This window comes from Magnolia sinica, chromosome 19, assembly GCF_029962835.1.
Source record: "Magnolia sinica isolate HGM2019 chromosome 19, MsV1, whole genome shotgun sequence".
Classification (NCBI taxonomy): Eukaryota; Viridiplantae; Streptophyta; class Magnoliopsida; order Magnoliales; family Magnoliaceae; genus Magnolia; species Magnolia sinica.
The window spans coordinates 5,545,782-5,570,850 of record NC_080591.1 but is presented as its reverse complement, the minus strand read 5'-3'; the positions used below and the strand labels follow the sequence as shown (position 1 = coordinate 5,570,850).

Genomic DNA, 25,069 nt, shown 5'->3' with positions numbered 1-25,069 from the left:
TTAAGCTAATTTTAATTAAAATTAAATTAATAAGTGAATAAAGATGCAATAAATATAATTTTTAAAATGCTCAATGGGTTTAAACTTTGATAAAATAAAATCTTTAATTAAATATTTTTTAATTAAATTAATAAATTCATGGAAAACTCGTGAACCTCTCTAAAGACGTCAATGACACACGTACAATGTCTGAGGAGAATCTGGAAAAAGACAAAAATCACAAAAAGTGAAAGAAAAGCAGATCCCCAGCCAGTTGCATGAGACTGACTCGCTCGACTCAACCAGTCTCGGTGACTCAGCCCGAGTCGGCCGAGTCACCCGCAATTAGCCCACCGCATCACCGCCTGCCTGGTCTCGAGCCAATCCGGTCCCACCGAATCTCAGTCGGCTCTTTCGAGTGCACCCATTTCGAACATGTGTCAAAAACAGCAGATGAAGGCGACCTAGTGTGTAGATACCGTGAAAACAGGTCCGTCCGATCATCTGGAGGGCCAGACGAGTACGTTGCGTGTGGACCGTTATTAATTTTTTGTGCCGTATATGGATTTTTCACACGAGTGGCTTTCCTTGAAATAAGACCAGCTTAAATTTTAAGCCGGAGAAGTTTCACTGTGCAGTGCACCTGATTAACGGCTTCGATCTCATGCATGTATGTTTCATTAGATAGTGAGCTACGAGCCTCCGGCAAACACACTCGCGCGAGTGCACTTAACCTTGGCAACAACACAGAACCCCTGTCCCGACGGGTTCGGTTTTGCCTCTGTCGCGTCTCATTATCCAGCGTGTGTTGCCACTCACTGGGTCCCACATGATGAGCAGTTAGATGATCGAAACCGTTCGTTTTATGGAATCTATCTCTATGGACAATATAAGAAAATTAGGCTGGACGAATGATTGTGATCATCATCATCGGTAGACGAATTCAGAACAATGTAATGAAAATTTCCAATGTCTCTCATTCAACTCTAAAAATCAATTTTTAAGATCATAACTAAATTATTGATAAATAACTTATTTATACGAGTAACCCGAACATGGACGGTTCAAATCATCGTATCTTCTCCTTTTGTGGGCCCTATTGAGTAGCGACAGACACAGGATCCTCTATCGCGCCAGAGGCAAAACGAACTCGTCCCCTGAACTGACAGAGGCGTAACGCCCACTGACTCCGCTGCCCACGTGTCAGTCCCTGCATGGTGGATCACTGGGGAAAAAACGACAAAGCATGTGGGCCTCATCTTCCACCCGTGGGCCCGACTTTTCAACCAAAACACTTTCTCGTTGGAGTGCCTCCCGTACCCCGTGAGTACTCCATCAACCGGCTGGACTATAAGGTAAAGTCCATCAGTGTATAACATCCAACATTTCATGCATACACAAAATCCAACCCGTCCAACAGATTAAAATCACAGAGATTACTTTGTTAGAAATATTTTATTTCTAATCATCGAGTGACCCACGCTAATTTTAATTTTAATGGGTACAATTTGTTTTCATGATATGGCTACCTGTCAGATCTTATTTTTCAATATATAAATAAAATAGTGGGACTAACCTATTGGAAGGATTAGATTTTAGTTATATCAAAATATTTAAAGTTAGACGCTGTTGGACCATAGATTGTATTCCAACCGGTCGGACCTCAGATCCTCTCCAAACAAAATCTCTTTCTCTCGCACTCTCCTTCTTCTCATTCTTCCCCGGTTTCAGAAAGCCCCGCTACAATGACCGACACAACAGACGATATTGCAGAGGAAATCTCGTTCCAGTCCTTCGACGATGACTGCAAATTGCTCGGCAGCCTCCTCAACGACGTCCTACAGCGAGAGGTCGGCCAGAAATTCATGGAGAAGGTCGAACGAAACCGAGTCCTCGCGCAGGTATTCAGCTCTCCCAAATGGCCTATTCAGCTCTTGGGTCTCTTCGATTTCATGCCTTTCATATATAAATTCCCTTGTTGGAGTGTTTCTGCTTTTGGGTACTCTTCATTTTGCTGAATTGTACTGTAGATATCTCCTTCCGAGATTTTCGGACTCTTATACTCTCTTTGAATTTAGTCGTTTTATGTGTATTCGTCCAAGTATTTCAGATTTTGGGTGTCTTCTCTTTTGTTAAAGCTAGCTGTATATTGCTTTGCCGTAGATTCTCGGATTGTTTTTAGCTACTTTGATTTCGTCGTTTTATCGATGGATGTATTCGTTGGAGTTTTTTGGCTTTTGGTTACTTCTGTATCGGCCCTTCTTCTTGTTTGGTTCTTTAATTTTAGCTGTTTTAATGTTTTAAATGGCTTTGTTCGGGAGTTTGCGATTTTGGGTACTTCCGTTTTTTAATTACATACCTTTCTGGTAGCTTCTTGGTTTCTTTCATGTACTCTGCTTGTTTAATAGAGTCTGATTGCACATGCAGGGAATTTCCATCTTTGAAATGCCATGTTAAGTAGAGAATTCTGATTACTGGAGAAAAAGAGAAAACTAATATGGTTTTTGTAGGAAAGATGCTGGATCCACCGCAACGCTTTGTAGGTTAAGCTTAACCTGCAACACGATGTGTGGGGCCCAACGTGATGTGTGCATGATATCCAATCTGCTGAAAATCGCATGGTTTGGAAGAATTAATGGACACCCCAAAAAAGGAGGATGTTCCGAAAACTGATATTGTGTGTGCTTCCTCATTTTCTTCTAGGCAACTCAAAACCAGGCCAATCCAAAACTCAACTGAGCAGAGCGACAGGGAACAGTCGGTATGGCGGTATGGGGATGGCCACCGGTTGCTGCGGGATCCACTTTTTTTTTTTTTTAAATTTTATAATGCCATCCAATCCATCCAGTGGATGTGCTGAAGCTTGGTTGGGCCACACCATGTGATTTTAGAGGTTTTGAGCATGATTTTAAATGGTGCACCCACCTGAATTTTTGACGGGCCTGATTTTTGGGATCCAAAGAGAACATGATGGGTTGCACATGATGGACAAATGGGATGTTGTGCACACATCACGGTGGGTCCTACATAGGGCTGTGCATTGAGCCGAGTCGAGTCGAGGTGGGCCAAGCTTGGCTTGGCTTGTCCGTGCTCTTCTCGAGCTCGAGCTTACTATTGAAGCTTGGCTTGTTTGCCAAAACTTTTGAGTCAAGCTCGAGGCGAGCTAACGGATCGAGTCGAGGCGAGCTTACCTCGAGTCGAGTCGAGCTTGCTCCCAACCTGACCCAACCCGCAACCTGCACCTGACTTAACCTAGCAACTTGACCCAACCGACCCAACCCCCAAATCAAATATTTAATTAATAATACACACACATATAATATTAGATAAAACCATAGATGGTACTTTGTTGTTGAGAGAGAGAGAGAGAGAGAGAGAGAGAGAGAGAGAGAGAGAGAGAGAGAGAGAGTGGGAAGGCAACTCAGATGAGAGAGAGAGAGAGAGAGAGAGAGAGAGAGAGAGAGAGAGAGAGAGAGAGAGAGAGAGAGAGAGAGAGAGAGAGAGCTCAAGTGAGTGTAGGCCGTACGGCTGAGACAAGCTGGTTAGACGTTGAGTCAAGCTCATGCGAGTGACCGAGTGGAGAGAGAGAGAGAGAGAGAGAGAGAGAGAGAGAGAGAGAGGAGCTCGAGCGTGGCGGGTTAGGTAAGGAAAGGAAATGGTATAAGAGAGATGGACGGGTACTATAGGGTTTATGATATAATATATATTAATATATAATAATAATAATAATAATAATAATAATAATAATATATTCGAGTCGAGCCGAGCCGAGCTCGAGCTCGAGCTTCGAGCCAAGTTGAGTTCGAGTCGAGTCGATTCAAACCCCACTATGTTTGAACTTGGCTTGTTTTCAAAACGAGTTGGGTCATATAAAGCTTGGTTCGCCTTGATTTATCGTTTGAGTTGAGTCAAGTCGAGCTAAATCGAGCCAAGCCGAGCGAGCTTTTGGAGCTAGCTTGGCTCGTGTACAGCCCTAGTCCCACGCATCACATTGTATGTTAAGCTTAACCTACAAAGCTTTATTTTGGATGTTGCCTTGGGTAGTAAATACAAAACACCTACTGAGGTATGCATGTAGAGAGCATGCAACACTCAATTTCACATTGGCATGGAAGCTCCATCAAGCTATTGGATATGATGCACTGTGATCTGTTCTAGTGAGAAATCCTGATGAAGATCTAAAAAGGCTAAGCCAAGGAACTGTTTTTTTGCTAAAAGGATCCACTCTACTTGATAACATGTTACAGCTAGCACTTCTCCACTATGGTTTAGAAACTCAATCTGTTTCAGTACTTGGTGAGAGCATCGAGTCCAACTCACCTGAGTTTCAGTAGCTCGGTGGAGTTTTTATACTGAATGAGCAGTTGGACTTTGGAAAACCATCCTAGACTGAGCAATTGGTTAACCATGATCTACACTCAGAGATATTGGATTCTAAATCTACCATGATAGCACCCGAGTCTTAAGTTATTTTTCTCTGTTCTGTCTCAACTACTAATGATCTTTTGGGCTTTGGATTGACTGCTTTTTCTCGCTTCTTTGTGATGTAACATTTCCTTCTTCTTTTATTACACACACGCACACACACAGTTATATATATATATATATATATTTCTTCCGAGTTTTTGGCATTTGATTGTTATCTTGGTGTCCTAGAGCGCTTGTAATATGCGAATGGCGGGAATTGAGGACACTGCTGAATTGCTCGACAAGCAGCTGGCTTCGGAAATATCGAAGATGACACTTGAGGAAGCCTTGACACTGGCTCGCGCCTTCAGTCATTACCTCAACCTCATGGGAATTGCAGAGACCCATCACAGGTGGTTTTTTTTTTTTTTTTTTTAATTTTTATAATTTATAATTTATAATTTTTAATCTCTTGTTTGTTTAATAGACCAAAGGTCCTTTTTCGATGCGTTTGGTGCTATGAATTTATTTATTTGTCTGATGTAATTGTCTTTTGAATTAGTCCAATGGCATTAAATTCTTTTGTAGGATTTGGTCATCAACAAGACCGATCTCACACCTCACTTCCAGCATGTGAGACCCACAGCATTGCTGGATCCATCTGAGCTTGTGTAAAATAAGGCAATGCATTGCTGGATCCATCTGAGCTTGTGTAAAATAAGGCAATCCGACTAGCCCCTCCCCCCTCCCCCCCGATAATAATGATTGCCACTTGGCGTGACCTTCTTTGAGTGCACATTGTATATGCATTGATTGCATGACCTGTAAATAGAATCTAAATGCTTAACAACTCTCCAATAGAGAACAACAATTTCTTAATGAAAAATTAATGACAAATTCATCCCTATAGAACATTGGCTTTCCCACGCCTTGTTACCTAATCAGCTATTTGACGCCATCACTTCTCATGGTCAAATCCATGGTGCTAACTTCAATTACATAAAACACCCAATGGCTAACAGAAACGTCAAGACTCTCCGCCCCAAACTATCAAAAGACATTTTGTTTTGAACATGTCTTACTACAAATCATTCCATCCGCATATTTGAGTGGAAAACCAAATGACACTACTTCATGATTGCTGGTCCAATTTGCAAATTAGATGATACAATAATCCAGTCCGGAAAGGCATTAAGGCAGATGCATCCTAGAGGCCTGTTTTTAATTGGGCAAAGTTGTGTTGCGACTAGCAATCCATGGTATGCTGTCAGGGTTAGCTGGCCATGGACATGGTATTTCTAACTAGTTGTTCCGTTCCTTGTTTATCTAACACCTTGGAATATGAACAAGAAAGATCGTGGCACGTTTGGGGATTTTAAAGATTGGTTGGTGGCACATTTGGCACATGTTTCACACTTTTTAGTGCTTGAAGATTGATGGTTGCACATATGCATATGTGAGATGTTTGAACTTGGACGGGCACACATGTGGCACATTGGAACATGTCATGCATATGCATAGATGAGTGTTGTTCTTATATGCACTGTAACTGTAAAAGTGTCATTGACAAGTAGTTCCAGGTTCCAGCTCTCCACCTGAGACACCCTATCCATGGTCTGACAGTCTATATCTACGACTAATTGTCCAATAGTGCACTAGTTCCTGTGCACAAGGAGGTTGACAACCCATGGACGTGTATGGACCAAAAGCACAAGCTAATTGATCTAGATTGCTGACTTCCTATCCAATCATTTCATTGATTGGTTTGCTTCATGCGTTTCCATTGTAACATAGACGAAGGAAGCATACGGTAAACAATGGGATGTTGTTCATGGTTACATTTCATACATGCATCTTTTGCCCTTCAGTTGTATGGCTTGTAAAAATAATTCTGTAAATTAATATGAGTCTAGATACCTGGTTAGAGTGCGCTTCGTGCATTTTCTGTTTACAAAGATCTTCATGTTGCTTGTTAATCTTTGCTTGGATGCGCCATTGAAGTGAATTGCAATATAAGTAGGAAACAATGAAATCATCGTTACCTTCCTTAGTTTTCACATTGAGAGGTTAGGCTCCTATTTGCAACTGTGTTACTTTCTAGTTGGACTTAAAAGAAACATAACTCAACAGGAGGGTGACCTACTTGTTATGAATATGGGAACATGGATTGGAGAATTGTCCGAGCTGGATGTGTCTTAGGCCCAAATTGGATGACTCATGACTCGACTCAGGACTGAATGAGTTGGTCTGAGTTGCCAAGTTGGAAAAACCATCACTGGGAAACACAAATTCACTTTTCTAATTTCGTACTTATTGAACTGAATGTTTGGAATTCAGTTCCATTGCACATCCAAACATGGCGTTGGTTAGGCTGCAGCTTGAATATAATGCATTATTCCTTGCCTTTTGCAGGGTTCGTAAGGCACGCAACATAAACCATTTATCGAAATCTTGTGATGACATATTCAATAAGTTGATACAAGGTGGAGTTCCACCAGAGGAGCTTTACAACACTGTCTGTAAGCAGGTTGTTCTTATTATCAACTTTGCAGATTTTGATTATGCAAGTAAAGGAAGATTCTTGGTGAAGATGTTTTACCTTGTTTGTCCTTTCTACAGGAGGTTGAGATTGTTCTAACTGCACATCCTACGCAAATTAACAGGCGTACCCTGCAATATAAGCATATCAGAATCGCTGTAAGATGCTTAACCTTTCGTTGTTGTACTCTTTATAATAAAAAAAAAGAAAAGAAAAGAAAAGAAAAGACCTAGCTAGCTGTCATTTTAACATGTTTGGTTATGGAGGAATTATGTGATCCTTGATCATATGGTGTTTGTACAAGTGGGAACCATGGTTTGATGATCAAGACCACTGATATGATGGGTGGGTGGGTCATTCCCTAAAAGGACAACTCTAACCACTCTAATGGTAGTATGCAAGTATATGATTAAAGAAAGCAATACAGCAGTGGTCTACATTTGACTGAAAAGGCCAAAGATTGGGTTGCTAGGATTTTCCAATCTGGGGGATTTTTGCGGTGGGTCTATCAGATCAATTTTCTGGATCACCAGACCATCCTAAATTTGTTTTGTTCCAGTGAATTCTTTCTATGGTTGACCTGATCTTTGCTCTGCAGCATCTTCTGGAGTTCAACGATCGACCTGATCTTAGCCATGAAGACAGAGAGATGCTGATTGAAGATCTGGTACTTGTCATCATCTGAAAATTTTGTAAGCGATGCATAAATTGTCCTGAAAGTATCCTTAATTAATTTTTATTTTGGTAGGTGAGAGAGATAACTTCAATATGGCAGACAGATGAGTTGAGACGCCACAAGCCTACTCCAGTGGATGAAGCTAGGGCTGGTAAACTCTGTTATATATTAGAAAATGGAAAAACATAACTTATTTGTACTTATGGCGCAGTTGTATGAGATCTGGACTGTTGATCTGATTGATCCTACTGTGGATGGGATAACCCCAATGGTAACACCAATCGGGTGATCATAGCCAATCATTAAGAGGTTTTTTCTAAGGATTACAAATGAATGGTTACAAGAAAATTTCAACCGCAGTCCACATTTAATTGGCAAAGTCCTCCAATCGGCATCTAGGATCATCTGACTGCTGCAATTTTGGGGTATGACACATCCATGGAAGGACCCAGATGAACAACCTGGATCTTTTATATGCATATCCTTCAAGAGCAAGTCTGCAATGGAGTTAGACTCCGTAGAAACCTCAAAGAAAGAGACCTGATTACAATCAACCATGGCTTTAATACTATTTAGAATGGAAGTATAATTCCAAGGATGCAGGCATCTATGCTTGCTTTCTCTATAGTGATGAACATGTTCTATCTTTCCCCAGGTCTGCACATCGTGGAGCAGTCCCTTTGGAAAGCCGTGCCTCATTATTTACGCCGTGTTAGCACTGCTCTAAAAAAGGTTACCATTTTCCCATGTTTGGCCATAGAAAGTTCATGCTGTGAGTTTCATTCTCATTAGGATTTCACTTTTCTATTTTGCTTACTCAGCATACTGGACGGTCACTTCCATTGACTGCGACACCATTGAAGTTTGGCTCTTGGATGGGAGGCGATAGAGACGGGAATCCTAATGTAACAGCAAAAGTGAGATTTGAATCACTGATATTGCTATTTAGTCTTTACTTTTAATTCGTTATGAAGATAAGAATATCTGTTGACCTCCTCGGACTTTCTTGTGTTGCATGCGTTTCCTTGGCCTTTGCCATGGCCAGTTCCAGAGTCTACATAAAAGAGGAAGGTGAGTATGATGCTGTGTGGGCTGCCGGCTGTAAAACTTTTGCCAATCTACCATTTTAAAGACAACCCCAATTTTTGGGAGAATGGCTATGTTGATGATGATGATTCCTTCACCATCCAATGTCATTTGTTGTATACAAGAGTTACCCCTTTATCTACTTACATCAAAGAAAGAATTTCATTTAAATAAGGACTATAAGCCTCTAGGGGTGAGATTCACTCTACATTGATATATGGACCTTGATCCTGGCCATAATACTAAAACTCGTTGAGTCTGCTTGAAACTCAACTGGGTTGACTTGTAGACCGTAGTCAAATCACTCGTGTCAATCAAGTCATCTTGCAAACTCAGTTTCACCAAATTTAAATGGACTAAAGAGGTTTGCCTTGCAAGTTATTTATGAGATGGACATATTTTTTTGTTTGTTTAATTTTGTAAGGGTGTGTTTGATTGCACCAAATTTCATGAAATATCATGAATTGCACTAAATTAGACTGATTAGTCATGATATTTCATGCACCCTAATGCATTACTTTCTTTTTCTGCCAATTTCTGCATCCTTATATTACTTCAGCATGGTGTTTCGTATCCATTACGATATGCCCGTAAAGGCCTATACGTATAGGTAATGGCCATTGAAAAGGGGAAGTTAGGTTTTTGAGACTGTATCAACCGTTACGGTGGCCATAAAGGCCGTTACAGGGCATAATGACCGTTACTCTCGTAATGGTCGAAAAACGAACAAATTTTTTTTTTCCAGTAACGGTCGAAAAACAATATTATTTTTTTCTATTTAAATTCATTTTTCTCCACTTTTTCACTTTTTTCATCCTAAAAACTCTCCTATATCATTTTACAAAAGATTTCGACCACTCTTACTATAGCTTTTAAGATTAAAACCGCGGATTGAAGTGCTTTGAGCGAATAGAATCTCCGAGGGCCTTTTTTTTTTTCAAAAAATTGAAAAAGCAGTATTTATGCTTTTTTCTCATTTCTAGTTCTAATGCTTAATTGTGATGTGTAAACATTAGAGACATAATCATATTAAACAATTCACTAGACAGCCAGATACAACACTCTCACCAAAGAGTGGACCGTTACACTACCATAAACATGTTCAAAACAAAAAACACTCTCACCAAAGAGTGGACCGTTACACTACCATAAACATGTTCAAAACAAAAAATGAATGCATATGTGAAATATTTACATTATTCTTGATTTTCTAGATATTTTTTCAGAATTTTTCGGGCAAAAGAAAATTTTCAACTGTTATAGGAGTCGTAACGGTTGTTACGCCCCTGTATCGGCCGTTATGGCTGATACCCGTATCGGTAATGTTGGTGGCCATTACGGCCACCGTTACCGATACGGAATACCTTGTACTTCAGTTATCATCAAACACTAATCAAATGCCGAGTTGAATCTTTGAGTCAATCTGACCTGGTTGGTAATGAATTCAAGTCGGGTCTTTAAGATTCTAACTATTGATTGTAAAAGTTAGTGGGGTTACCCCTACCCATTTATTTACCATCAATTTGAGATGAAACCTTGACCATTCGGTTCATTATGTCATAACTCATGTTTTTTATTTTTTACTTTTTATGGCAGGTCACGAGGGATGTTTCTCTTTTATCACGGTGGATGGCGATTGATCTTTATACTCGAGAAGTTGAAAATCTTAGGTTTGAACTTTCCATGAGTAGGTGCAATGCTAAGATGGAAAGACTTGCACATGAAATTCTACTTAAAGGTTTGTTACATGCATGTTTCCACCTTTTTTTTTTTTTGAAGTTCTGATGAATTTTGTTGTTTCTTTTACCTATTTTGGTGTTCAAAAGTGAAATGTGAATTCTGCGTTAGAAAATTCCCACAGGTTGTAATTTTTGAGGTTTACTGATCCCATGCGTGTATGGACCACCTCTTCTAATGTGTCATCTGAAACCAGCTTGATACGTACTGGTATCGCTCATGAATGATACGGCTGTATCAGCTTGAAACAGTCCAGGGACTATATGACTTTGTATCGCTGGTTACTGATATGGTAATGAAACTGATTTGCAAACCTTTGTTCTACATGCAAGCATATGATTCATTCTGGCACACATGTGGAGGTCTGATCTGTTCATAAAGTGGGATTTACCTCGTAGATCCCCTGTTCCAAAAATCTGGCCAGTCCACTCATCTGGCTGGGCAGTATTTGAAATCAGTGGGACAAGTTCTTTTTGCGATGTATTTGTTTGGTACACTGTGGGCTGCCTGATGAATGGACCACCTTGACTTTTGGTTAGGATATCTAAGCCGCGGGGCCACCTCATGGATGGCTCTGATGTTCACCACACATGCCATCGGGGCTAGGCTGCACATGTGTGTGATTGAAAAATGAAGTTAGAATTTCATCATAGAACTGAAACTAATATTTTTCTTGAGTATCTGTTGAGTCTCATGAGAAATGTTACAGTGCGCTTAGAGCATTATAAATTATATTTCTCCTAGTCCTAGTTGCATCTGATGCTTGGATGGTCCAATCGATTGATCTAAACTGTCTGTGAAGTCCAAAACTAATTTTATATGTACTCTGCAAAAATCACACTGATTGGATGATCCAACCCATCCCTGATTTCTCCTTATTTCTGTAGCCATCCTTTTTCCGAGCCATGGATGGGATGGTTTGAATTGCTTGGCAAAATTGACTCTTTGGAATCACGAGCAATCTATGATGGCTCCAACAAATATATTGATTAAAAAAACTTGTTGATTGAGCCTATTTTTGTGTCATCAATCTGGACCGTCCAAATTAAAGGATAGTGATTGGGTAGGTATAATTGTCAGATTACTGTGATGTTGCATTGTAGCCCATAAAATCTGTGTTGGATCATATGTATAGTTTAGATCAAGTGATTGGATTGTCTAAGTGTCCCAGTGCAACTAGGAGCATTATAACTTATAGTGCCTTGAGAGCACTGGGGAATTTCACTTTACTTTTTTACAACTTTGTTTTTCTAAGGTGTCATTTTAATTGTGAAGATTCAGTTGGTAAAGAGGAAACTACCAAATCCTATTGAAAATGCTTAGCATTCACATTTCATGGTGAAGAAATTCCCCTCAAAATTCAAATTGCGGTCACATTGTTCAAGTCCTACTTTTTTACGATGTAATTGCAACTTGGACCCTCCCCAGTATGAATGTGAAGGAAGATATGCTGTTTTTAGGAGTTTAGTTCTGTCTGCTACCTCAGTGGACTTTTTGTCCTTTTTGTCTCCTTTTTGCTAATTAATACAATAGTCATCTTTCAGAATAAAAAATTAAAAATGATATATATATATATATATTGTGGATTGTTTCCATTGAATTTAAATATTTTGCATATTGTTCTGTAGAAACTGCATCAGAGGATGAGCATCATGAGAGTTGGAACCAGCAACTCAACAGGAACCATCCAAAGCATTACACCCAACAAACTTCAGCATTGCCGACCCAACTTCCAGCTGGTGCAGATTTGCCTTCATGCACGGGTATGTTTTTGCTTTAGTGTTATTCTACAATGCTTGACCTGAGAATATGTACAATTTGCTCCAGTTCTCGATTTGCACAAGCAATACTATGATTCTGCGATCCAGACTGTCGATGTGGGACCCACCATAGGTTCCTCATGCATCAAGTATCTCCCAAAGTGGATGATCCTAGCCACATATTTGTCCTTTGCGTGGTTAACTACGGATCATTGCCGCATTTTCTTTCTTAATCATCTATTTTCCAGCAACCAATTGACAGGTCCCGATTTTCCTGTATGTGTGATTTTTGGTACACGGGCCATCCATGATGGTGCCCATCATATAAATGGTTTAGACCTTTGAATCATTGGCACCACCAAACTGAACCTGACAGTATTGTGTAAACTTTTGGTCTGAGCATTGTATAGTACCCAATGTTATCAAATTGTGTATGCGATGCGATCAGCATATACTGTTTGCACATGCAATCACATAATCGCATATGACATTGCTTTTTATTTTTTTGAAAAATAAAAAATTTTGAGAAAGGGAAAAATAAAAAAAATTGAAAAAAATTCTAAAAAATTAGGGAAAACTTTCCACATTAGCACACATGATTGAATTGGGTTATTTAACTTATTGCATTGTAGTTTGAGTGTTTCATTAAGTTATATATTTAATTGCTTATATTATATTTACATGTTTTAATAAAACAATCAACAAGCTACATTAAGAGAGAATTAATTATTAAAAACTTCGAACATAGAAATTTTATTGGTAAATGGATAACTTGAAATAAGTTATAAGTTACAACTAACAACTTAATTTGCAAATGCAATTGACAAAAAACAAGCACAACTTACAACAAAAAAAAATAAACATACTGGAAATAGTTGTAGAGAGATGAAAGTAAGAGAAAGAGTGAGAGATTTAGAGCATTGGAGTAAAGAATAGTGAAAATAGAGGGGAAATGAGTGCCTATTTATAGGCAAAAGTGCCCTGAATTAAAAAAACAATAAAAAAAAATTGCTCCCAACAGTCATATTTCTAACTGTTGGGACATATGCGATTGCATATACAGTATACGATTGCATACTCACCTATGCAATCGTATATTGGTCGCATATAAAAGCATGCCATGGCATACTTGTCAGGATCGCATATGCCATGATGTTATATGTGATTTAATTCACAGTATGTGCATGTGGTCGCATTTGACAACAATGATAATACCTCAAGATATTATACAATGCTCAACCAGAGAACATGCATTTTTCACTCTGATTTTGGTTTTGCACAAGTGGGGCCATGGTTCAACAATCAGTACTGTTAATATTATGGGCCCCACTGTGCATGCTCCAAGCACCAAAAGCCTCCCAGGTTGTAAGATCCTAACCATCAAATATTTGGTCTTCTCATTGTTTGACTTTGACCATTGTTGTATTTTCTTTCTTAATTGTCTATTTTCTGGCCACCAATCAAAGGACTAAGATAGTAAGATTCTCCAATCTAGGTAATTTTTAGTGCATGGGCCATCCACAGTGGTGCCTGTCGTCGACATTTTGGATCACTGAACCATGGGCCTTTCTTGTACAAACTGAAATGTGCAAACAGTAAGTTTTCTGGGGTTGAGCATTGTGGGAAACTGCTTTGCTTATGAAAGGAGTTATGTCACATTTCCAATTTATATTGTTGAAGTTTTGTTTTCATCTTGAGTAGATTAACATTTTTCTTTTATTACTTACAATCCCCCTAGAAGGGTCACAGCCCTCCAAACATCATTTTTAAAATGTCAAAAAAAGAAAAAGAAAAAAGAAAAAGCAGTAGACTTTGATAAGGTGGGTTGATATGATTTGAACCCATTAAAAATTTGTTAATACCGTTGATGACTCAACTTTAAAGAAATTAAACAAATTCCCAAGAACCTATATTTCGACAACTAGACTATTTTTGGACTAAAAAAATGGATTGAATTGTAAACAATCAGTTTAATCTATGGGATTTGAAAATAATAATGATAGCAATGATGTTTCCTAGTATTTTGTAGTTGGAAAGTAGCCCTCACCTTGCAGTTGAATTCTTTTCAAACACAAGTTCAAAGTAATGTAATTGCAAATTGTTGCTGAGGAAGGAAATCACATTTTGGTTATATCCGCTTTATTAGACTAAAGATTGCGATCAATATGATAGTGCATTCAGATGCACCCTTAAAGTGTGATCCATGTCATCTGGGTGCATGTCCAAACTAGTGGACCGAATCTTCTTTGATCATTAAACTGGGACCAACATTCAGTTATTGCGTCATGAACAGATCCTTAAGATTCTATTCATCCTTTTCACATCCCAGCCCATAGGCAGTTCATACGTAGATCATATCAGTTGGGAAAACATGGAAGCTATCTCTGCCGATCATATCAGTCTGATGAGGATTCAAACTTGCATTGCATCACCTTCATCACCTTTCTTTCTTTGTCAGTTTTCTTTATCTGATTGAAGATATACCATATAAATAATTGCCTTCCAAAATGTACTTGGGTGTAACTCGTTTGATCTTTGTTTCTAATATAGAATGCAACGACGGAGAATCTAAATATCCCATACTTCAATTCCCTGGCACTGATCACATGGCGCATAATCATCAGGTAAAATGAATTTTAGGAGAGATGATGCTTCAATTCCCTAATCTTTTCTTTGAATTTGCCACCCTTTTTTTTTTTCTTCCTGTCATTATGATGCTTTACTTGTGAGTTGGGAGAATAGGATTTCAAATTATACTCTTCCTCACATTGACCAATGTTGCTCATGTGTGTGAGAGATGTCGGCTGTTCACAGGTGGGCCAAATGAGTGCATCAATGTGAACCATTTGCCAATTCTCTTCTATTGACAAAATTTTCCATATACGTCCTCGCATCATGACACATACATGGTGAGGCCCACCAGATGAATGACCTTCAGTCATGCATATGGTTTCAACATCGGCATATGCAGGGCAAGTAGGAACCACCGTCCTACCCTTGACAGTAGACATCGCATTCCTCACTCTAACATTCCGTAATTTTCTGATTGTAGGATGTTCAAAGTTCGAGTTCAGTGTCTTCATTCCAAGATTCTGCTGAAATTTCCCGCAAAATATTTGAAAATGGAAATGCATCTAGCACCAATTCTCTACCTCCCATCAATCTTCATTCAGCTGCAGGAGGATCCTCATCAGCACCAAGTACCCCTAGGTCTTTTATGTCTAGTCAGCTTGTTGCTCAACGGAAACTATTAACAGATTCCCAAATGGGGAAATCCAGTTTCGAGAAGCTTCTAGAGCCAAGCCTGCCTCAACGTCCTGGAATCGCTCCATATAGAATTGTTCTTGGGAATGTAAAAGACAAGGTGAAGCACCTTTTTCCTTTTAGATAAGCATCAAAGAAATTCATAGAAGCATTTTGTTAGATTTAAAGCTCGCATGAGTATCCAAATTTGTTTGATTTTATTTTTCGAGAAGGAACTATTTTAACAATGACTATTGCATGCCATCAGCTTTTGTAGAGAAAGTGCAATTTTAGTAAATACAATGTTCGGTCAGGCATTTGCTCATCTAAACAAACAGTACATGTGGAGCCCACCTTTTTCATGATCCATATTTTTCATATGGTGGGGACCATGGTGGGTAAGAAACACCTTGAAAAATCTTCCCCAGTCTCTCTCCTGACCATTCAATGTAATCTTCCATTTTCCTTAGATGGCTCTGATCATCTGCTAGGTGAGATATTGAGGCATGGACATGATAACCTTTATGTTCTTGTTAAAAGGTGATATGACACACATGATGATGCCCACAGGATCAATTACTTATACTATAGAAAGGTGGGTCCCACCTGTACCATTGTTGGATTTTAAAAAAAACATTTTTTTCAAGTGAGCATCATATAATACCTCTTAGATTTATTACTTCGATCTATGGCTTGTTCATTGTCATGCATTGGTACTTGATTTCAGCTTCTGAAGACACGGAGACGGCTGGAACTGCTCCTGGAGGATCTTCCTTGTGACCATGATACACTCGATTATTATGAAACATCAGAACAACTTCTGGAACCACTGCTTTTATGCTATGAATCCCTGGTATGAAGATTATTTTTCATTTCTAGCATTTAATATGAGTAATTTATTTAATGCTGTGTTGATTTATAGTCATTGTTGTTTGCAGCAATCATGTGGGTCTGGCATCCTTGCTGATGGGCGGCTTGCGGATCTGATCCGAAGGGTTGCTACTTTTGGCATGATACTAATGAAGCTTGATTTGCGTCAGGTAAGCACTGTTTTTGGTTCTGAGCTGCAAGTTGGCAATGGCCTGTACTTTGATCCACGAATACGTGTATTTCTGCATTTGAATATCTTCTCCTCAAATTGTGGGATGAAGCATTTGGTAGGATCACAGAAGATGTAGTTGGAAATTGGACTGCTCCTCCCTATTGTATTGCACTCATGCATAAGTTTAGCTCCAAGCTGATTTTATACCCTCCACCAATTGGGTGGGTGCTTACTGATGCACTTTGTGATTGTGGGTCTTTCCAAACAGGCCCTGAGGGAATTAGTCAACATTCAATTTGTTCTTTTCCACAGGAGTCTGGAAGGCATGCTGAAGCGCTGGATGCAATTACCACATACTTAGATATTGGTGTATATAGTGAGTGGGATGAGGAAAGAAAACTGGAATTTTTAACTAGAGAACTCAAAGGCAAGAGACCACTTGTTCCTCCAACCATAGAGGTGAGCTTCTTTTTGTGACATTTTTGTGAGGCTTATATCCGCTTTAAAGAATCACGTGGGATTATTTATTGTTATCTTTTGTTAGCAAAACAGTTACAGTACATGTTAATACAAATATGGTTAAGTAGATTTCTTTCTTAATTCTTAACAAAACTTGAATGGTATTGGTTGGAATGTTAAAGGTTCATTTAGAAGTACGCCTAAAACACATTTCAGGAGGGGAATATTTTGAGGCCACCCACAATTGAAAAGACATGGCTTGTGGAGGGATAGAATATAGTATAAATGGCTTTATTTAACAAACCAATAGGTAAGTTTACATTTTTTGGCAAAATGATATAAATACGATATTTTGAAAGTAAACTTGAAAATAATTCGGTAGATCATCTAAATGATGTTTTTAGTGTTTTATTTTATATATATATATATATATATATATATATATATATATATATATATATATATTGGGTAGATGTTACTTGTTAGTCTTGTTTAGGTTTTATTTTTAAAGAACTTTATCATCATCCATGTCCTTGCCCTGGCTATTTGTGGTTGGCTGCTTTTTCATATGATTGCTTGGCAAAATTTCAATATCCCACCGCCTACCTGACATGAACCTCTCTTTACCTTGTCTTGGGACCAGTTGGTGCATCTCTAGCGATCAGAGTCACATTTTAAAGACGTTAACTTTCTAATTTAAAGTCTCAGTTAGTCATAGACTCATAGTAGAATAAGAATCTTTTAATTCCTTGAGGAAAAAAAATGGAAAAAAGAAAAGAAAAGAGGTGTCGCTTCTCTAGTTGTTATTTTTACTCGGCAATTACACTTCTTTATCATATATATTTTGTTTCAGTACGTTACTGGTATTTTCTTCCAAAATTATTATTGAATGTTAACAACCTCTTTTGAAGTTTAGAAAAACACTTTCACATGTCAAAAAAAGGGAAAAAAAGAAATTGAAGATTCTCTAATTATCAATTTTACTCATATTCGAAAATGATAATTAAACGCTTTTTTATATAATCTTTTCGGCATATTATTGTTATGGGTATTTTCATCTAGTTTGTACCAAAATAAGGCTGTAGAAAACTGTTCAAACTCCAAGTATAGGGTTGTGATGTAGTAATAATCTCGGTAAGACCGAGGTCGAATCCACAGGGACTGAACCTTGTACGTAATTTGAAAGTAACCAGAACTAGAACTAAGAGAAGATGTAATCTAAATAAGAGAAAATTAAGAGAATAATTGTGAATAGATTAATTAAAAACTAATAAAAATAAAAGTGGGAATTAGGGTGCCAAGGATCCACTTGTAGCAATTGAGAAGCTACCTTTCATTGATTCAAGGACACAACTGGAATCAGAGTCCTATCCTATCCAATTGGTAGGAAGAGATTTATCAGATCTTTGAACTTCTCATGAATCTAATCATCAATAGATAAAATTGGTGAAGAGTTGGAAGTAATTCCGTCACCTAACCATGCCCAGGAGACGATGGCAACCAACAACAATTTACCAATCTCACAGCCAATCATAAGAGAATTGTGAACGTTAGGAGTGATTCCGTCACCCTACCATGCCCACGGGACGATGGTGAACAACAAGACTGCCTACTTTCACAATCTCAATTCAGGAAGAAGATATTCAAAGCAATTGCAGATCCATTGTAATTGGAGTCACAACAAACCATTAAAAAACTAAAAATATTCCTTCATAATCAAACTAGAATCCAGGAGAGTTCAATAAACATGAATCAAGGCAAAGCAACCATCCTAATCACACTACAAGCTTCAACTCTTAGCCCTAGCTAAGAGGCTTAGCCTATCATAATCATGATGAGGCTAAAGTCTCTAAAAAACATTAATGGAAAGGAAAACCGAGAAGAAGAAGGAAGGAGTGCCGGCCACTTCTCTCTCTCCTCTACTCACGTCCAAGCTCCCGCGTCCAAAATCCCCTCCACGGCTGCCCAAAGGTAAGATGCTCCACACATCCAAAGATGGCCTCCCAGCCTCCTTTCACGTCCTCTCCCTCTCTTTTTTATATGCATTTGTCGTCGGTGGAGGTAGGTTACATAGCAAGAGTTTGCGTGCAAATCGGACTGCGCATGAGAAAATACGCAAATTGAGTTGCGTTTTGATCAGCTTTCGGGGAGAACTCTAACCTTACTATCCATTCCGACTTCATGGTGAAGTATGGACATGTCTTATGCTCCCTTTGAACGGTTCAGATGGGCCAACCGTTCATGTCCATGATCGCAGAACGGTCGTGAAAAGCGGACAGCATCCGGACGTCCGTTTAGAGAAATTTCCTACGCTGAGATGCTCGGTGGGCCCCACAGTGATATTTTCGAAGAGATCCACCTCGTTAATTGGATTCCTGGCGAAAAACCAGTTGGGATGGAGTGGTTTTTATCGGGTTTTGGTGTGGTCCACTGTATAAAATCAATTCGCCGTCCATCCTGCGTTTTTCGATGATCCACGTGTGTGTGTATGGGGCCAAAAGGCCACCTAGGCAAGGGTCACACCTAGCCCAGAGACACAATGGATGGTCCAGATTAATGAAATGTGAGACGGTTGGGGCCCACAAGTGAAAACTGACGGTCGGTTGTAAGGACGCTGGGTGTTTCTTGTTTTCTTTAAAGAAATCAGGGGTCAAAGGCCCTTTGACCGAGAACTCGATTTGGGGCGCGGCGGCCGTGTACATGCTATGCACCCGCTTCGCGTGTGTGGGTCCCACGGTTATGTATTCGAGAAATCCGATCCGTCCAACCGTTTTGTCACCCCATTTAAGGGGTTGAGACCAAATTTGAAGTACATCTAGATATCAGGTGGGCCCCAAATTAGAGATTTGTGGGCTGATCTGTCCATTAGACCACTTCCACATGGATCCAATGGCTGAAATTTGACATGTACGGTTAATTTATGGTCCTCAGGCCATATGTGAAGTTTCGAGCCAAACGGATGGTGAGAACCTTGTGATCTTGTATTCTGGACCATTTTTGGGCCCGTTTTATATGAGTGACCTGATTTTCTCGGATCTCTGGCGTGTAATTTCTTCGATCTCGGTCCCTTGGGGTCTGTCTCTTGCCTTGGTGATTTTAGAGCGTTAAATCCATGCTTTTAGTACCCGTTTTCAGTCCAGGCTCCTAAATTTATCTTGTAGCACAAACACGATTAAAGTAGGGCGTTAAACGGTACAAGTTTGTAAAATCAAGTAATAACTGGGGTCTAATATGCAATATTTGACCCTCAACAAAAACCTCTTTTTCAGTTAAGGAAAACACAAGTGCACTTGTACACATACACACACAATTTGAGCCAGTTCTTTTGCACTCTTGTAGCTTTTAGAAGCATACCAAATTAAAGGAGATTCCTTCATTTACCAATTTTTTATCTCTGATTTATTGACCCATTGTTTTATCTCCGATTTGTAGACTGAATCAAGTTACCCCAGTTTGCTTTTCGCACTGGTTTACTCAAAATAAAGGTTTCACTGGTACAGAACGAAATCTTAACTAGGCAGACTGCCACTTTACAGCTCGAAATCATTATTTCTTTGGTCTGACATCGCACATGGAGTGTGGGCTATTAGTTTTGAGCGGGAATTCATTCTACCCAGCCACATTCTCAAGACACCCAAACACACCATTAGTTTTTCCATTTTCCACCAGTAATAGTTATAAGACCCAATAATATGAAAGATGTATTAGCATCACAAAACATCTACTGAAAATTGCAGACACTTCTTTCAAAACACTTACATATTAAGATAAAATAAATAAAGAACTGTTGCCCGGAGGTTTGAAAACTCTAACCCCTGATAGAATCTGAGCCGAGTTGGCCCACAAACAAGAAGCAAGGCCTACAAACATGGACAGAACAGAAGAGAATGGCCAATTTTTATGTTGCTTCCACAGTCATAGTCTCTATAAACTTCCTTGAGCCTCCTACTAATAAATATGCTGATTCCATGTTTGAACTTGTAGCCCATGAAACCTCTATCGGCAAAAAAAACTAGTAGTCCATGTAACATTTTCCAGAAGCTTGTGCACCATGGTTTTTAAAAAAAAAAGAAAAAAGAAAAAAGAAAATCCAATAGATTCCAATATCATCCAAGTTGTTTAAGTTTGCTTCGAAGCAAAATGAGTTGCCAGATCAAAATGGGACTGAAACCTGCTGAAATGGACCAATAAGGGGTTGGTTGTATCGATTTTGGTTCCCTGGTAGTCAGTAGTCACACTCTGAAACTGCTATTTAAATCCATGTACTGCTCACAAGCGAGTCTTCATGCCTGTAACTTATTAAAACTTTTTCAGGTTGTGGCGGATGTGAAAGAGGTCCTGGACACCTTCCGTGTTGCTGCCGAACTAGGAAGCGATTCACTTGGAGCGTATGTTATTTCCATGGCTTCAAACGTAAGAAGAAGCTTTGAATTATCAGTTTCCAAATCATCTTACATGATTAACAGGAAAGCTTGTCTAGCATTTCCATTTTATCTACTTCAAATATTTTGACTTGATTGGCTTTTAATTCTCATTTCATAGTGATAATGATGTTGGCTCCTTGGCAATTGGCAGGCAAGTGATGTTCTTGCTGTGGAGCTGTTACAGAAAGATGCCCGACTCTCTGTCAGTGGGGAGATAGGGAGACCGTGTCCTGGTGGAACGTAAGATAAGACACCCAAGAAAATATAAAATGTTTGATCTACCATTTGATAGGTTCCAATAAAATGAACATCTGGGGCCCAATTTTGGTGATCCAGATTGTTCATATGGTGGGCCCCATCGTAGATGGGAGACCCAAAAAACCTCCACCATTGGATGATCCTAAGCTTACGATCAGACCCACGATAGATGTGGATCATCGATTGTAACTATTTTTAATGAATTGCTACAATCATCTGATAGGGAGATATTAAGCAATGGTCCATCTCATAATGGTAGTTCAATGGCTTAGGTCTCTGGAAGATGGGCCATACCTTGCAATTGCTGGTTTGAACATTATATATATATAAAGAACTGTTATAATCAAGCATCATATAATACCTTGATACACACCCCATCAATACACCGCTGCCAAAACCACAAAGTGAGAAAAATAAGCTATTGTCATAAAATAACTGATCACCTGCAACTGATTGTACACTACAACCCATTTTATATGCCTTGAGAAATTTTTTTCCCTCCTTTTCAATGGAAAATTCTTGTTGTAGCACCACCATCCACACCCACATGAATAAAGATGGTCGACTAACATCAGCAACTTGACCTTGGAATAGGTTGCGAGTGGTTCCATTATTTGAAACGGTGAAAGATTTGAGAGAAGCTGGTTCGGTGATCCGGAAGTTGTTATCCATTGACTGGTATCGGGAGCATATCATAAAAAACCACAATGGACATCAAGAGGTACAGTAGATAGTATGACATGATGATTAACAGTTTTTTACAGTCCCCATGAGGCATTACATAACAAAATCATCACGAACAGGTCATGGTTGGGTATTCTGATTCGGGTAAAGATGCTGGACGCTTTACTGCAGCATGGGAACTGTACAAAGCCCAAGAGGATGTTGTGGCTGCCTGCAATGAGTTTGGCATTAAAGTTACACTGTTCCATGGGCGTGGGGGTAGTATTGGACGTGGTGGCGGGCCCACTTATCTTGCTATACAGTCCCAACCTCCTGGTTCTGTAATGGTAAGTAAATCTATTTAGTTCAGAATTAAACTGCAAATGGTTGAAAATTTATGCCACTCTTTTAGTACTTGTGACTGCAAACTATGCCATCTTTTTTTTTTGTGTGGGTGTGTTTGGATGTTCTATTGAATGAATTGCAATAATTCACTTTAATAAAGAGTAAATGACTGAAGTGGGGCTAGTCACTGAATTCTCATTACTATTCGTTCCAAGAAATGCATGGAATTGTGATTAGGTGTTTGGTTGTCATTAAGAACTAAAATGGCACCACCCCCACTTTGGTTACTACTGGATGATGAATTGATGGGATCACAATTCGTTTGAATTGGGCATTTACCCAAGATTACCAAAATTACCAGCTTTCATGCCATGAGAAAACTACCTGTGTATTTTCTATCCATCCAAACATTTGAAATGCACTTGTTGGGAAATGCTTAATGTACCTGATTTTCAACTGGCTAAAACAGCAGCACTAGCTTCAATTAGTTTCCAAAAAGGTTAGATTACACTAATAAATAATGAAAACTGTTGAGACTTGCACTCTAGGGAGGTTCCATTAAGCACTGCCCTCACATGACCCATGGCAGTCAGTTCGCTGACCAGGACTGTTGAAATTATGGGCCAGCATTAGATGTTTGATAGCCTGAAACTTTCACCGATTAGATGATCCTATCTGTTTCCCTGTTGTGGGTTTTGTCAGTTAAATTTGTTTTTTTTTTTTCCTCAACTTTGAGTCAACCATCCATTTGTGATATGGTGGCTACCATAGTGTGGTTGCCTGTTTTTTGGGCTATGACACATCTGTATGATGGCCCATCAAATGAAGTCTTGATCAATGCATAAATGGGTTTGGTGTAATTGCTTCATCAAACTCCGTGAAGTGCACGCATCATAGCAACATTGCTCATAGTATCTCAATGATGAATGTTGTTGTATGTTTTCATGATCAGGGGACACTCAGATCAACCGAGCAAGGCGAGATGGTGCAGGCGAAGTTCGGGCTTCCCCAGACAGCGGTCCGGCAGCTAGAGATCTACACTACAGCAGTGCTACTTGCGACATTACGCCCCCCACTCCCGCCCAGAGAGGAGAAATGGCGTAACGTCATGGAGGAGATTTCGAACATTAGCCGCGACCACTACAGGAGCACCGTCTATGACAACCCAGACTTCATAAGCTACTTCAACGAGGCAACCCCGCAGGCTGAGCTCGGCTTTCTCAACATCGGGAGCAGACCCGCTAGACGTAAGGCCTCAACAGCCATCGACCACCTCCGCGCTATACCTTGGGTATTTGCATGGACCCAGACGCGCTTTGTGCTCCCCGCATGGCTTGGCGTGGGCGCTGGCCTCAAGGGTGCGTGTGAGAAAGGATACAAGGAAGACTTGCAAGCAATGTACAAGGAGTGGCCATTCTTCCAATCCACCATAGACCTCATTGAGATGGTTCTTGGAAAGGCTGATATTCCCATAGCAAAGCACTACGACGAAATGCTAGTGTCCGAGTCCCGGAGAGGGCTTGGCGCGCAGCTAAGGAACGATCTTTTGACGACAGAGAAGTGTGTGTTGGTGGTGAGTGGGCACGAAAAGCTGTCAGAGAACAATAGGAGCTTGAGGCGGCTGATTGAGAGCAGGCTTCCATATCTTAATCCGATAAACATGTTGCAGGTGGAGATTCTGAGGAGATTGAGGTGTGACGATGACAACCATAAGCTTAGAGATGCACTGCTTATTACTATTAATGGGATTGCAGCAGGCATGAGGAACACAGGTTGATGTTGTAAGACAAGTGCAAAAGAAAGATCATGCAGAATATATTAGAAGGGTGAAAAATCAATGTGTGGATTTGTGTTTGAAACTTAAAGAACTGTTCAACTAAGATTTTCATAGGATGCATAAAAGGTTATATATGTAATGAGTTGATGGTGGTTTGATCATTGTTATGTTGATAATGGGCATTGAAATCAGCAATAATCTAAGCTGTTATTTGCCTTCCATACAATCAGGGAAGAGCCCTGATATGGCTACTAGCAAGGGGTATGATTTCACATGGCAATGTGGTGATGTATATGGGCGACTCATCAGGTGTGAACCACTGTGTGTGCATTTCCCATGACCCTTAACAATCAGGCCTGTGCGTGCATATTCCCATGGCCACCAACAATCAGGCCAACTGATCAGTTGTGGGGTCCCCTGCATACATTAAATGCAGATGCTTTGATTGTCCATTTCTTCATACCTGTGATTCGCCTGGTTTTGGGGGTGATGGGGTACTCTTTGAATTGTCTTGATTTGCACAAGTGTAACACGTTGGAAGTAGGATCAGAAATTCCATCTGTGAGTAGCCTTGGCATTTTAAATCAAGGGAAAGATAATTACCTAGGAAAACTCTATTGCAAGTACAAATGATTGACATGAGAGCAGTGTAATCGCTTGCACTGAATTTCTTC

General features: G+C 39.6%; 1 protein-coding gene across 1 annotated transcript; it reads left to right on the top strand.

Annotated features, from left to right (window-relative positions):
* The first annotated feature begins 1,693 nt into the window (after positions 1–1,693).
* Positions 1,694–24,556, top strand: LOC131235429 (phosphoenolpyruvate carboxylase 4-like). Its single transcript, XM_058232616.1, has 20 exons — positions 1,694–1,880; positions 4,636–4,799; positions 6,799–6,913; positions 7,006–7,083; positions 7,524–7,592; positions 7,674–7,752; positions 8,257–8,333; positions 8,423–8,518; positions 10,284–10,425; positions 12,053–12,187; positions 14,735–14,808; positions 15,237–15,548; positions 16,155–16,280; positions 16,366–16,467; positions 16,782–16,928; positions 21,243–21,341; positions 21,504–21,592; positions 22,205–22,331; positions 22,414–22,620; positions 23,571–24,556. Exons 1-20 carry the CDS (start codon positions 1,725–1,727, stop codon positions 24,393–24,395), a joined length of 3,219 nt encoding a protein of 1,072 aa, XP_058088599.1. The 5' UTR covers positions 1,694–1,724; the 3' UTR covers positions 24,396–24,556.
* The last annotated feature ends 513 nt before the right edge of the window (positions 24,557–25,069 follow it).

Bases quoted from the DNA above. Each gene is read 5' to 3' on its own strand.
- LOC131235429 (XM_058232616.1), top strand. From the start codon at position 1,725: ATGACCGACACAACAGACGATATTGCAGAGGAAATCTCGTTCCAGTCC. The intron at 15,549-16,154 runs GTGAAGCACCTT...ACTTGATTTCAG, and splicing joins TTGGGAATGTAAAAGACAAG to CTTCTGAAGACACGGAGACG. The intron at 21,342-21,503 runs GTAAGAAGAAGC...GGCAATTGGCAG, and splicing joins TTATTTCCATGGCTTCAAAC to GCAAGTGATGTTCTTGCTGT.